The following is a 16,431-nucleotide window of genomic DNA, read 5'->3' on the forward strand; positions in this document are numbered from 1 at the left end:
ACTATAAAAAGAAGTGACCATCATTTCCTTGAACACAGCCTCAACCACCACGGTGACCACCCTTTCTCCCAGTTCTTCTCTGCAAGATCTACAAAAGCAACCCTTGTGGGTGTGGTGTGGAGAACGCGTGCCTAAAACGCAAATCGTCTTTTTCTGCAAATCTTTGTGGTGTATTGTGCCATTGGTGCTGCCATTGCCAGTTTGGAGTTTGCAACAAGGAGACAAACAATTGTTGGACCATTTTACTGAGCATTTTCATCGGTTACCTTCTTCCCAATCCTTCCCTGAAATACGCTAAAGGTAACAACGGTAGCCTTGCGTCCAGCGTCAGTCACCTTTCCAACAGTCACCGCCAATACAACAACAACAATCCTCGTTTGGACACTCCTCTGACTTAGAGTGACCCATCGGACAGCGGAACTCTGGAATTATGAATAACCAATTTTACTTAACGTCACTTACTTAACTTTGTGCTGTTTCACTGCCGAATTACCTCAGGCCATCTAATTGGATCACGAAGCCCATTGGGAAGTGGCTTTGGTCGAAATTAATCATCCTACACAAACGAAAAACATCAATAAAAATCAAAATACTTTTGAGGTTGAATTTCTGAATGACGAAGTGCACCAATACTTGAATAAAAACGAAAATGAAGATACCTCTGTGAATCGACAAGTGTCTCCCGATACTCCACATTTATCTGTTGAAAATTCATGCAGGCTATTATTTTAAATGGTCAACATCTGTTGGACACGATTGCTGCTTCAATCCGCTGTTTGGTAAAGCCTTTGACAAAACCACACGAAGTGTCACCCCCAAGTACTATAAAGTGGCTCTTCGCCTGCTGATGAAATTTTCGGATGGAAAAACGTTGGCTTTTACATTTTGTCCTGAATTTGACACTTTGCGTGGAGACCTCAAAATGATCAAGGGTAACAAAATGCCACGAATCGCAAACAACTTGACTTTTGCGAGTTTTTTTTCAAACCCCTTTTGAACTGAACCAAGGATTAAATGTGATCTATGTGAACTCCGATGTGGTGGAGTACAATGTGATTGGACACACATCCGTACCATTACTGCGAGTCATTCGTTTCAAAGTGGATTCTGCCGGGAATAATGATGGGAAAGATGGAAACACCTATCAGGTTCACTGCAAATTTGTACATTCTCATTATGTACCATCAATAAGTCGTATTTCATCAGTGTCAACATTGCTATAAAAGGACATCTGGAACAAAATATTGCATTCACCAAAGGGAAAGTCACAGTCCATTTTCAAAAACTATTCTCTAACGACTTGTAAGCCATGTATCCTGTGTACCGAGAAGTCGCTCGACAGCGAGGACATGGTTTAGGAGATATGCTGAAATCGGCGTTTCTTTCGGTGGCCCCCGTTTTGAAACCGACGGTTTCGCGAGGGTTGCACACCTTGAAAGATGCCGTTTTGAAGCACGGCCAAGAATTTCTCCAAAATGTCATCATCAACAATCAGAATGACAAAGAAGCCTTCTTGAGAGCAGGCAAAACAGTCTTGCTTCAAACTGGAAAAGAGATTTGGGGCCGACGAGAAACTCCTATAAATTCGCCGGACGTTGCTGAGACTGGCATTTCGGCTTCCCTGAAGCCACAGCAAGGAAAAGGCAGAAAGAGACGACAAAGACACCCCTCTAGAGGACTTCACACACATAGAGCTAGAAAGATCAAGAAAAGAAGAACTGTCCGAGAATTAGACGTTTTTGATTATTAAAACACAGAGAGAAAAAAATGATTCACCGAGAGTCATGCGAATGTTTCGAGTATCAACTGGATCTGTTTGCTATGCCACCCACTATGATGACGATTCAAGAATCCCAATGGGTAGAAATTAATCCCGTCTCCTATTTGACGACCTCAACCCCCATCGAATTTTAAATCAAGGGACAGCCCAACGATTACATCCATCTGAATAACAGTTACTTGTACCTGAAAGTCAAAGTGATCAAAACGTAAAGTTCCCGTCAACAATTTCATGCATTCCTTGTTCAGCGAAGTTGATTTGTACTTGAATAACAAATTAGTCAGCAGCAGCATGGATACTTAACCTTACCGAGGGTATCTGGAAAATCTCTTGATGTCCGGAAAAAGATGCCAAGAATACTCATATGGATGCTTGCGTGGTATGGAAAGCTGACAGAGCGGGCGAGGACAAGTTTAAGGACGCAGTCCTGGCAGCAGCTGACAATCCTCACAATGTAGGCTTTAACGACCGTCGAAAGAAAATCCTGCAAGGACGCAGTTTATAATTGATGGGTTGTTTGCATGTGGACATCTGGTTGCGAGAAAAGTATCTGCAGAACGGAGTTCATATCCCCCTGAGACTGAATCGCAGTAGTACCGTTTTCCATTTAATGGCTCATGAAAACGAGTCTAAAATCATCACCCAAGAAGCCAGACTCTACATGTGACGTGCGGAAATGTTACCAAAGTGGGAAACGACATCAACCACACTTTGAGCAGAACGATCGCCAAGTATCCGATACGACGCGTAGAAGTGAAAACCTTCACTATTGCCGCTGTACTCCGATCCAAGATCGAAGATCTTCTGTTCCAATGAAAGTTATCCAAACGTTTAATCGTTGGTATCGTCAAGAACGAAGCCCTCAACAGAGCCGTCACTGCCAATCTTTCGAGTTTAAGCACTACTGAGTGTCCAAGATCGAAGTCAGTCGCGATGGTAAAACCTTGTGTACCAGAACTTATGTATTTGTCCTTGTACGAAGCCACGGACAGTTCGGTAGCAACACAAGCCACTGCATTTCGTTCGACGATTATGCAGGAGGCTACGCTTTATGGGCCTTTGATATCACTCCTGACAAAGGCAGGGACGAGAAACATTTCCACCCTATAAAATCTGGCCGACTGCGTGTGGAGCTTCGGCTTGAAGAAGCTCTAACCGAGACAGTGAACGTCATCTTGTATACCGACAACACTCTAGAAGTCGACAGTTTTAGAGAAGTCATTCTTGACTATTAGATGTTATGGAAGATGAAAGACTTGACTGTGACTCTTCTAGAAATGATGACAAAGTAGATCGATGGTTTTGTGACCATTATGGATATCTTTTGTCTTTAGCTAGGAAACGTAGTGTACATCAAGGGACCAATGACCTCAGTCAGTGGAAGTCTAATTTGACATTACAACGTTGTCAACCTTGTCAAAAAACTTTGTTCGAAATTGTATGAATTGTTATTTTATGTGTTGGCTAATTGTTGGATGAATAAAACTGTTATGAAAAATAACTGTTGGTGGATTGTTTTAAACATGAACCCTGTGAATATATGCTCTTTGACTTCTCTCTTTATCCCTCACCATGAGATAAGCTATAGCATTCCAGCCCTAAACACCGTACGGATGTTTTATATCGCGTCCGCGATTGAGCATATAAATCGATGCGGTCTCCAATCTGGCCATCCATTGTTGACTCGTCAGCCTATGAAGATGTTTTTAAGACTAGCTAAACTGAATGAAGCCCACGTGAATTTACTTAGTGTCAGGCAAAGACTAATGTCCACACCTAAAGAGATTGAGAATGTCAGAATGTTAAATGTATCCCAAAACCTGATAGAAGAGATCTTAAAAGATGGAATCGAGAGGAAGCAAGAAGAATGGATCGAGAGGTACAGACTTCTGAAAGAGCAGAGAGAGCAGTAGCAGCAACAGCAGGAGACAGACAGAGGTTTTGTAGACTGCCGTGTGGACACGAAAGAGTTTTCCTTCTCCTTCCAAAGTAGCAGACCGTATCCTGTCGGAAAGCTTGACGATAAGAGATTGCCACAAACCCCAACAAAAGAGCCCTTTTCAGGGCTACCCTAACAATCTAGAATAGATATAGTAGTCAAATTGCCAAAATATTTGTCTGCATTTGTGTTTGTCTATAGGTAAAAAATAGAAGTGTGCATATAAACACTTCGTTTCTCTGGCTTTGTAAAATAGTGTGTGTATGTGTGTGTGTGCGTGCGTGCGTGCGTGCGCGCGCGCGAGCGTGTGTGTGTGTGTGTGTGTAGTAAAAAATAAAAGTGTGCCTATAAGCACTTCGTTTCCCTAGCTTGTAAGATAAGTTGTGCTTGTTTTCTTTCTTTCTTTGTTTTGTTTGGATGAATCCACTCGTTCCATGGTTTGATGGTGGTTTGGGTTTTGTTCGTTTTTGTGTACGGGGTGTTTTCCTTCAGGTGCGCGCTTCAGGGATATAACGCGGAGCGTTCGTCAGACTGGCTACCCCAGCGTTCACTTGTTAACTTCAAGATATTGAATAGATCGCAAAAAAATAATGGAACTCCAGATGCACCTGGAAAATGCTCGCCGCCTCCTAGACGATCTAGCTAAGGAGGCTATGACTGAAGAAGAAGAAGTTGCCTTAGAGGAGGAAAAGGAGAAAGAAAATGGCATAATCCTTCTGATGCGGCCCATTTACCATATGAAACCTGTGGTGAGGACACCCTTATAGAAGCCACCGCAAGCGTTCGTAGTACCTCAAATAGATGATTGGGACTTGGAGCTACAAGTAGAGCGGGAACCCCAGCAACTACAGCAACATCCCCATGCAGGTCGCAGAGTCGTGAGGGAGAGAGAGAGAGAGTTCAGAATCCCTGGAACTGAGGATTGGGAGAGTGAAGCAAATCAACCTTCTTCATCACTCCCCTTTTTGACCATTTCGCGGGACAATGACTGGAGCTGCCGTTGCGTGTGTGTTGCCCGGCCTAGGAGGTTTCAGCGTTAACCAGTTGCAAATGGAGTTGAAGAAGAAGAAAAAAAAAAAAAAAAAAAAAAAAAAGAAATAAAAAAAAAAAAAAAAAAAACCCTTTTCAGGGCTAACCAGATCTCTAGAAAACAAACTGATCAATCGCCAATTTGTGTTAATGTGGAGTAGTATGACTATAAACCCTCACTCCTTTAATGATGTGTGTGTATGTGTGCACGCGTACGTTTGTGTGGATGTATGTGTGCGTATGTGTGCGAGCGTATGTCTGTGTGTATGTATGTATGTGTATGTGTATGAAGGAAATAGAAAAAGAAGAAGCCAAAGGCCCTTTTCAGGGTCACTCTGTTGCCTCGAAAATATATTTATTATCTCTTTGTCATATTGATGTATTTGTTTGTTTGTATATATCTCTGTTTATGTCTCTAACCATGTCTCTAATCTAGGGACATACAAATAGGGACATAGAAAAGGGACATTATAGAGACAGATTTAGGGACATTGTAGGAAAACTATACAGACAAAAAATAGTTTTGGTGTGTGTAAGTTTGCACGCACACGCGCGCGCGCGTGTGTGTGTGTTTGTATGTGTATGTGTGCACGAGTACGTTTATGTATGTATGTTTGCACACGTATGTTTGTATGTATGTGTTTGTATGTGTATGTGTGTGTATGTGTTTGTTTTTCTATGTCTGTCTATGTCTCTAACCCTGTCTCTAACCACGCCTCTATGTCTATGTATCTATGTCTACATCTATATTGCCCCTTGAGTAACGCGTAGTCAGGTTAGCCCATTGTTACAATGTTCCAAACGACGGAGGTCAGCCATTTGCAACAGTTTTATCAGTGTCCAGTACCGTGACTTCACCCCTCTCCAATTCCTATTGACCCTAGATAGGGTCAATCCATTGTCAATATACATTCCCTATGTTCAATTCCAATTGACCATATAGTAGCCCACCCATGTTAAAGTCCCATAGACCCTATTTCCTCCCCTTCACTACTATTGTTGTATTCTCGTACGGGTGCTCGTGTTATTATATTATATATCTCAGCTGTTATTGCATCCATTAATTTCGTATTTTATGTTATTAATAACTCGATCTAGGCAATAACAGCTTGGTCGATCATCTCCTAGATAATGATAACCAAAAACTTTAAGGAGTGAAGGGAGATCTCACACATCTATTCACCAGCCCATCACAAAAGCACTTGTTGTTGTGTGATTGATGTGTTTTCAAGATCTGCTTGAGTTATACTACTCAACAAAGCACTGAAATACTTTGAAGTGTTACCACGTCTTGCAAAAGTGTACAATCAGTCGTATCATCACAACCGGTGATCACCCAATACAAAGTCGAAGTGTTTGGGAGACTATTTGAAATCCATAAGTAGAACGAAAGTGATCGCTGCCACAGTCATCGTCGTGATTGTTATACCTTGGTGTTAGTGATTGTTATACCATGGTGTTAGTGATTGTTATACCTTGGTGTTAGTGATTGTTATACCTTGGTGTTATATACATTAATTTGGGTTCACATCATACGAATGCAACAAAGGATAATTACCTAATTGAATGCTGAGACAATTTAGGCGTCTCACAAAATATATAAAGTTTTGTTATAGTAATTTTAATATGACAGAGAGAGAGGGAGAGAGATTCCGCTTTAAAACAAAGAAAGAAAAAAGTAATCACACACACACACACACACACACAGAGACATATGTATAATGTTCATGCGACACATGTTCTCAGGAACTAGACACGTGTTTGCTTTAAGTATTTTCCTACTGTTTTTACACAGGCTTTACAAGCCACGTGATACCGCATTCTATAACCAGCAGTTTAATAAATATACTTAGAAATGCTGGTTGGGTCATCAGATGAGTGTACATGTAATATTACAAAATAGGCGGGTGAAAGTGATGAAAAATTGAAATCTCTTAAATATTTTCATTTGGAGATAAATAAACATGTTTATATTATTTTCATTTAATGCAGATGAAAATGTGAAATGTTACATTCTTTCAGTCTATATGACAATTACTGCCGTAGTTTTTCTAGTGCATGCATGTGCATATCACCATCTTTTGCAATTCAAACAAAATGCCTACTATTATGAAAATGTAGTTGTGAAATGGGTATGTAAAGTAGATCGATACGATTGTATTGAAGGTACGACAAATATCCTCCGGTTTTGTACGTTATTCAACCTTAATATAATTCTAAAGTTTCCTTGCTCATACCTCTTTTTACCCTTGTTCAACTTGAAGGCTGAATCTATATCTATTAATAACGCCTTGCAAATCTTCCGAAATAGTTAAACCACATGTTTGCCAAGGCTATAAATCTACCTCTAATTGTAATGATTGTTATTAATGTAGCTTCACAGTTTTCACGGCTATAAACAGGTAAGACTTGTAAAAATTAATTTACTCCATACTGGAAGTGGAATAGATTTTGACTTCAAAGATTGTAAATCCATATTATTTCCTGTTTATCTTGGCCCGTTCCTGGTAAATCTAAGGTCGTCGCGAATGTTATTGCAGTAATGCTTACTCACTCAATTTTCCATCCATTACATTTCTGAAGCATTCAGTTCGTACATATCAATTATGGTCAAATCGGACAAGAGACAAATAGAAAAAAAGAAAAGCACAACACTAACAGGTTAATAACACATTTTGCAATTCAGCAGAAACGCCTACTATTATGCAAATTTAGTTATGGATTGGGTATCTGCAGCAGAAGCGAATAACCTACAATTTTGTACATCGGTTTGTTTATCTCAGCTAAATTTCCTTTTCTCCTTCGTACTTCTTGCCACCTGCATCCCTGTACCACCCGCATCCATGTACTCCGTTGTTTAACTTGTACCATACTGGCATACGCTGAACACTTCATATCTATTAATAATTCCCTGTAACTCACCCGTAATGGCAATGCCACGTGTTTGCCAAGGCTATAAAACCTATCGCTAACTGCTTTTATTGCTGTTAAAATATAGCTTCTTCTTTATCGCGGCTTTAAACACATCACCCTGCTAGAACTTTTTTCAACTACGTTTACTTGTAACTGGAGATTGGTTCGCTTTTGGTTTCAAAGACTGTATATCTCTAACATTTCCTGTTTATCTCGAACAAGTTCATGTGTATTATATATACTGTCATTGTATTCACTTTTATTACTGAGTAATGATCATTCGTCTTCGAATCTATTAGCATTGTGGAACTTAACTTCGTGCATGTTAATAATGACCATATTCGACAACAGATAAAAAGAAAATAAGAAAAGGACGCGAAAATATCACACTGTGTCTCAGTCCATAATTTCAAAATTCGTTTTGAAACAATCAACATAAACATTTACATTCAGACGTTAACGTATCTCTTGAAACATCTATGCTAAAAATACCATCTAGTCACTACACCGTCCTGACTGGCATTTGTTAACAAGCGTAGCCGCATACTTCAAAGTAAAAATGTCGCTCTTCGTCTGGTGCTCGAAAATAGATTCATGAAAAAAGTGGGAAGACAGTTACTTTTTCATAGAAATCACTTCGTTTATTGCATGAACAGCCACTAACAGAGAGCAGAATTCAAGACTGTGTAGACGAATTTGGCGCATTAAATTTTTTTTATCACTCTCTCAAACAATCAACTATATTCTTAGCCGACTGATAAAGGTATTTGTATACTGTGATGTTTATGTGTTCATCAGTGTCATTGGACATTTTTTCTTCTAAATATATGATAAACGGATGGTCTATACTTGAAAAAATAAATAATAATTATATTTAGTTTTTCAAAAAAAAAAAAAAAAACGCTGGAGACAAGTTTACGCAATAATATGAGAACTAGATATCAAAATACATTTCTCAGTCCAAATTTGTTTTTATGGATTTTCTTTTTACAAACTAACATCTGTCTAGTTGTAAGGTGTGCAGTTTTGTGATATTTCTTTAAATAGTTAATGTAACTCGACACTAAACAGCAGCTTGCACATGTGCAAACTGTCTTGACTCACTGATGTTGACTGGATGCATGAAACGACAGTAACAGGCTCAGCAGCTGATTTCAGAGTAAGACGTTCCTTTAGCCAGTGCCTGGTGATGCATGTCAATTGAATGCAAAAGTGATGAAACTGTATTTATTTTATGCTAAGCAGTGAACTACTTGATTTTCTAATTAAAAAAACATATTAATATCTCACTGTAGTAAAAAAAATAATATTTTTTCACTACAGGAACTACTTTGTGGGGTCAGAACATACGTACCTCCCTTTGATTTTCTGTCAGTGAACTACTTTTTCCTTATGTACATGTCATTGTCATCTCTGTCGTCTGCAACCAAAATTAAAATGGAAAAACTGAAAACATCAGTTAATTTTTATCAATCTGATGTGGAACTAATTTTGTGCGCAGGTACACATAGCATAGCAGAACTTGTACGGTAAACAGCTGACATTACCGTAAGAAATCTGCTAATTCACTGTGTCACAAACTTTAGGTAGCCAACGTATGTGAGCATAAAATAAAAAGAATATTTGCTTGAAACGAGTGAATAACGGATACATTTCATCTCGTGGGTGAAAGCCTCTAGTATTTTCAGCCACTCGATGAAATACATCCGTTATTCATTCGTTTCAAGCAAATATCCTCTATGTATCCATAGCTAAGACACTAATAAATTTAACACGAAATGGCACCACGTTCGAGTTTGTACAGGTAAAGGCATCATATTCACATATTTACTCTGTTTTGGGTTTCTATCTTCTGTTTTGTGTGTTGACTCGCGGGGAGAATACAATAAAATCAGCTTGGAGCGCCATTAAACCCACCACAGCTGCAATAAATTCCGTTACGAAGTTCCAATAGATTGATTGGATTTAGACTTCAAGAGGTGAAGTCCACCAGACTGAGAGGACTTCCATAACTCACTGTGGGCACTTAAACCCCATGCCTCTACGTCACATTCACCGGATTGGATGCGTTATCCGTAAAACAGGATGTGTGTTGTGTACCTTAAAAAAAGTCCTCCCCCCACCTAGTTTAGAATTTGGTTTGCAGACTTACAGGTATTCGATTATATATTTAAAAAAATCAATGAAAACGGCGTTATGCCTCATATCACCACCTGTCATCACTAAAGTAGTCAGATAATAAGATCAGCAGCAACATTAATAACAGTTGTGGTGTGGACAACATGTTTCATTTTTTTTTTCTTTATTCTATCAGCTGTGGTGTACTAAGTGATGATCTGAGCTGCTACCATATACCTAAGTGTGTAAGAACAGGTTACACAGTTGTGGAAGAGTTTAATTCACAATTCTATTCACTATTTACTTCCCATCGTGGAAGAGTTTAATTCACAATTCTATTCACTATTTACTTCCCATCGTTGAAATACACCAAAGGTATCAATGTATTTCCCAGCAACACAATGGGTTGTTTCACGCTTAAATTACCTCAGTCAATACAACTGGATTTGGAAACTCTTTGGGAGGAGCTTTTTGTACAAATCATTGATCTTACGTAAGTGTAGAATCACCAGGTACCAAATGCATTTCGTCGTAGAAACGCTGTACAATCTTGCAGAGGCAGCATTCTGAGTACGCGGGGCCTAGGGCCGACCATGACCGAGCGGGGCCAGAGTATCAGTGTATCGACTGGTATGCTACTGCAAACACTGATTATGCCTAGACTAGATCAACTTTCTCGACTTGCCGCACGAATTTATTTTTTTTATTATTCATAAAAAAATTCGTGTTTAAGGACGACCTTAGACCTGAAGCGCAGGGCCCCCTCAAGAGCTGGGCCTGGGGCGGTCGCCTTATTTGCCACCCCCAAACGCCGTTCATGCAATCTTGGATATTGCAAAATATCGGCAACCAATGCTCAGCTAAATGTGCTTGAGATGAGGGTTCCTGAGATATTATTTTCATGTTCGACATCTAGTCGATACGATTTCAGCTTTTTAAACGATCAGTTCGGGATGCACGAGCCAAAATAATAAAGGGTGATTATCGACTACCATGCACCATAACACTGTCGACACATGGATTTGCTCGAAAGCAAAACTTTTTCAATGAAATTTTATCCGCTTTTGTTTGCTATTCTGAAAGGAAGTTAGCACATAGCTCCTTTTTACTCCAGAGACATCAACAGGCTATACATGGCGGCCAGTATAAATGATGGAGGAAGAACCCGGGAAAACCCCGGAAAGAACCACCGACCCACGAGAAGCTACTGGCAAGCTTTCTCACATACCCACATTTACCGAACCCGAGACTCGAACCCACGCAGACAGAGGTGAGATGGCAATGATCCGTGACGGCGAGCGCTTTAGACCATTCGGCCACTTGGGGCCCCGCTTACTCTGAGGTAGTAGAATAGAAGTGGTGGAAAACACATACGATCCATCGCTAAGATTAATTTTGTGAAAGCTGCTTTCGATGAAGGATATTACAGGTATCACGTTCATCGTGAATGTCATCCACACCGACTTCCATCCAGTAAAACCTATTTTCACAGTGTGCATATTGGTATAAAAGGAAATCTCGAAAGCCACAGTGAAGAACTACTGATCAAAACCTTTTCCACTTCCATCAATGTCTTCAAGACTAAAGTCATGCGAGATGGCCAGACGTTGTGTACTAAACCATTTGAACCCAAAGAGGTCCGAACAAAATAAAAATCTTTTGTGAGATGCTTGTTATCGATGCTAACTCGATCATCCTAGCCAAATACAAAACAGCAAATGTTTAATGATGATTGAAAAAGAAAATTCTGAAGATTACCTATAGGAAACCTGGACTCTCTTCTAAGAACAAGAAAATCGTGCATGAGTGGCTAAGTTAAAAATCCAAACACACACACACACACACACACACACTGCTCTGGTGGCATAGGTGGTTAAAGCTTCTGCCTTAGATGCAGGAAGTCATGGGTTCGCACCTCGGCCGAGTCATACCAAAGACTTATAAAAATTGTACTAACAGGTGCCTCGCAAGGTACTCAGCATTAAAAGGTTTATACTAAGGACTGGTCAGCCTGGTGTCAGGATACTGTGACTGTGTCATGCGGTCATGATGCCACCTGCCTGCTTCATGATGCCCCAGTGCTAGATATCACTATAAATTGCCACACTGCAAACATTGTAGCGATATGACTGAAATCTTTTACAATCTATGTTCAAAACCAAATTACACACATGTAAATGATTTACAGTCTTTGGTTATGAAACAGTACATATAACTGCCAGAGTAAGATGGAAGGATCTAATTTTCATGGATGCATGAGTCAAGAGGAAAATTATTTCCCCAGTATGCATACAGTTTAGTAATAAAGACTAAATTAACAAGGTTTATGGTAGTGATCTCTGGAATATATTAATGACCTTATATGGACCAAGATAACTTTAGACTGTAGGATGTATTTATTTCCTAGCTTCTGTCATCAGTTTGCATGATGATGGTCATGACAGTTGTTGGAAAGCAAGTTAAGTCGAATTTTGCTAGTATAAATAACCAAGGGACCACAACAATAATAGTACAAGAGATCAATAGTGCGAATGAAAGAGATTTAATGTATTGATTAACTTTCTGTTGGTTGTTGAAAGGACTATATTGAATAAGGGCCATTTTCTGCCCCCGTTTTTATGGGGAAAAAAAATTCTTGTAAATATCACAACTCTGTGCCTTATTGTATTATTCGATGTACAAATCACCCTATTCTGCATTAAATATGTACATAAATTTCTTTTTCATACCAAAATACGACCTTTGAACATGGTCTGGTATGGGAAATTTAAGAGAAAATGCTACATTTGAGCAACTTGAAACTAGAAATAAGATATAAGCGCAGGCTTGATCAGACAAGGTATTTACACTGATTAATTTTTATTAAAATTTTTAGGTTCTCGTGATAACTCATGTGTTCACGTTTGCGATAATCACTAAAAATTAAAAAATTCTTGAATTTTGCTGCTATGTGTCAATGTCGTTGTTTTCCCTGTTGCACCATACCTGCCGAAGTATCGCTACGCGTGAGCAATTAGACCCGGATTTCTGGAGTGCGCTATATTATTTCCTTCATTATTATGTTAGAAAAATTCCGGGAATAATAACGATTCATATATTTTAAAAATAATGTTATCCATTCTTTATCTCTTTCTTCATTCTATCTAAATTGCATTGGGAACAAGATTTTTCGAAGAGGCGCTGAAGGGGCATTTGGAACTATATATAAACAAAGACTAAGTGGATTAATCATTAAATGAAATTGTATTTTTACGTTGCCAATTTTTGGCAAAAGGATGCTTTAAATAATAGGGTAAGTACATATATATTATTTATTTTATACATTAATAACAAGGGTTTTTCTTCAGTTCCATCACGATACCGTTTGCTATGTTTAATTCACTATTACAGCACAATTCCGTACATGTCATCTGAATGAATCTGTCAATTTTCTGCTGGAAATAACGTTTACAACCTGCGTACTTTTTCATTAAATTTTGTTAACTGTGCCTTTCTTCATATAGTAACAATAGCAATTCTTTAAAATTCTATTACTAAATGTACAAACAGAAATAGTCTGCAGTTCTATAAAGCAGCTTGGAAAAAATGTCATATGCATGATATACATCTCTGTCTACGAATGTATTAATAGCTGAAACGGTTGAGTAGTTATTCTGAAAACCTATCGCACCAAGTTCAAATCCCGCACGCTGCAAATATTGTTTGTTTTTTTTTTCTTTTTTTCTTCTTTTCTTTTTAAGAATTAATATTCATAATATCAATAGCTGTGAATTTATTTTGAAATAAACACAACAGCTCAGCAAAACCAACAAAAAATAATGCACAATTGAAAAATCAATTTAATTTTTGTTTCAAGCAAGGTAACATTTTTATCAATATGTTATTCATCTAAAATCGAACATTACAAGGGTGGCCGATCATGTCAGCTTCAGAAAAAAATGGTAGTGGAACCTGTGTTGTGAAGCGGTTATTCTTCCATATTTAGATAGTATAACTTTCATACAAGTATATTTATATTCAATTTTTTCATACTGAATTTTTATCATATTTTCCGATACTCTCGTCCATAACAAGAATAATTGTTTAAAGAATGACATAAAAATTTTTAACTTGCTTACTACACTAATGATGTTTCTAACAATTGCAAAAAAGTTAACAATTGCTAAAATTATAAACTGTCCAAACAGTGGGAACAATGTCCATAGTCCCGATGGAAGCCAATTAATTATGATTTTGTAACTGAAAATAATATTTGCATTACTTCTATGCCAAAATACCTATTAGTTCAATATACTTATCTAATTACTGCATATTTATTGTAATGACATTATGTCTTTATTTCATTAAAAGAGCACCTCAAAACTTTCTAAACTTACTAATTCAGGTATAATAAAACAAAAAACTAAAATGCCATAAAATTTACAGGTGAAAATCTTTTATTCAAAGTATAACTTGCTTGAATAAAAGTAATATCACTAATACTACTACTAGTAATAATAAATAATAACAGCAGTAGTAAATTAATAAAAAATGTAGCCCACATACCTTTTTTTGTACGGGAAATAAACAATGGGAGGGGGGTGTACTTACTAACCATAAAACATATATAGCATAAAATATATTCAGACCAAAGTGATTTAGAAGTACAAAATGTTGGCCTCTGTTATACGACATAACTGATTACACAATAAAACTATGATATAAAACATGAATTATGACAATTAATACATACTAAGCTGAGTTGTTTATTTTTATATACTCTACATACAACATGAATTATGACAATTAATACATACTAAGCCGAGTTGTTTATTTTTATATACTCTACATACAATCTGTTTCAAGCTACATCACTACAAGAACTGTGTGGGTGGAAGTTGTAGGCTTTGAGTACCAATATATAATAAATATGATTGCCTAAGTGAATAGTTGCAAAATAATGAAAAGTAACCATAAATGAGTGTTATATAAGACTTTATGTCATATGTGATGGTTTATTAAATGGTCTAAAATTAAAATGTTCAATTAATTTCTACAAAACTCCGAAATGCCTAAAGCATATCAATGTTCTTGGTGCTACAAAAGGGTAAAACCATCAGCTAGAACAAAAGTACTTACAGGCATTCTAGAAAAGCATACAGAGGAATTATTGCAAAGGCCTGTAACGCAAGATGATGTTGTTTGCTCTAGTTGCCAATGTAAATATTACAGAAATCTGTCAGTCACCATGATCCAGATTTTCAGCTACCAACTACTTCAAGTGCTGCCTTAAAAAGCATACAAACAATTCAACTACAAATTCCATCAACACCAAGAACACACAGACGTTGTGTTGTATGTAAAATACCACATGGGCATCGAAATCATCTTGTTAATGTCCCCATCTGTGCCATTACCCAGTCTTTTGTAGAGTGTGGTATATTTATAAATTCATACAGTAGATGTTGCAAATTTCATTTGGAAAACTCATACTTTAGTAATGAAGCCTTACAATCTATCAGTGCAACAAAAGAGTTTGAAGACTTTTCAAGAACAGACATTACCTCACTTTTACAAAATATGCGTGAGTTAATTAAAACAAAGTCATATTTGAACTTTGATGTTCCTTCTTCCCTGTCTGATGATGAGTAATTCCATCTTACTGGCTTGAAAAGAGATCAATTCCTGGAAGTGTCTTCTTTCTTGAATATACTGCGTAATACACATGGTAGATGCACGAGTAAAACAGTGGAAGTTTTTTGACAAAGTAGTGCCAAATACACTTGTTCCTCATATAGGTGATTTCCTTAGAATTATCTATGCGTTAATGAATAAATTTTGACCACCCCTGGCCAACATGGATCCATCAACTGCTGAGACCGCAAGAAGGATGGTTGAAAAAGCAAAGGAACCGAACAGTGTTCAAATCCTAGTTCAAGAGAACAACTTGCTGAATAAGCGCAATATCTACTTTAAGATGGATGCATCCACTGATGAACTGACTGATTTCCCCAGGCTCTCAGTTGATTACCTGCGTTACACCACTTTGGGCATTTATCAAGTCAAACAGGCTCCAAGCTATACAAATGAACATCTCACAGATGAGGGGCTTTATGATGTTATGGTATGCATGGATTTTCCAGGTCTGTTACATGCAAAAATCCAGTCTCGCCACTCCAGAAAGAAAACACATTCACTGTGGATCCAATACAAGCCTAACGATTACACGGATTTCATCAAAGGATGGTACTGACCCTGCAAGGTTGGTGCTCGGGTTGTAGGGTGTTGTGCACACATGTCAAGTGTCATATGGTTTCTGGGCTGCAAAAGATGGGAAAATGATGAGTTGACAAAGAGAAAATCACTAACTTGTCATCTTAAGGATGCATCATTTATTCCAGAATGTGAAAATAACAATGGTAAATCAACTGAGGAGTGATTGCTACACCGCGACCAATACCCTCATCAATAATAATCTGGTACCTTTAATATATATATATATATATATATATATATATATACATATATATATATATATATATATATATATATATATATATATATATATATATATATATATATATATATATGTGTGTGTGTGTGTGCGTGTGTGTAAAAATATATTTTTATAATCTGAATTGTCATCCATATCAAGATGTTTATATTATTATGG

The 16,431-nt window shown here is 37.6% G+C and overlaps 1 protein-coding gene across 1 annotated transcript; it reads left to right on the top strand.

Moving 5' to 3' along the window:
- Positions 1-15,039: 15,039 nt before the first annotated feature.
- LOC149780932 (uncharacterized) lies at positions 15,040-16,078 on the top strand. The gene has a single exon (XM_089938034.1). The coding sequence runs from the start codon at positions 15,616-15,618 to the stop codon at positions 16,009-16,011; it is 396 nt and encodes a 131-aa protein (XP_089794160.1). The 5' UTR covers positions 15,040-15,615; the 3' UTR covers positions 16,012-16,078.
- Positions 16,079-16,431: the final 353 nt, after the last annotated feature.

Source organism: Sinohyriopsis cumingii, chromosome 16 (genome assembly GCF_028554795.1).
Source record: "Sinohyriopsis cumingii isolate HCF-2022 chromosome 16, ASM2855479v2, whole genome shotgun sequence".
Taxonomy (NCBI): Eukaryota; Metazoa; Mollusca; class Bivalvia; order Unionida; family Unionidae; genus Sinohyriopsis; species Sinohyriopsis cumingii.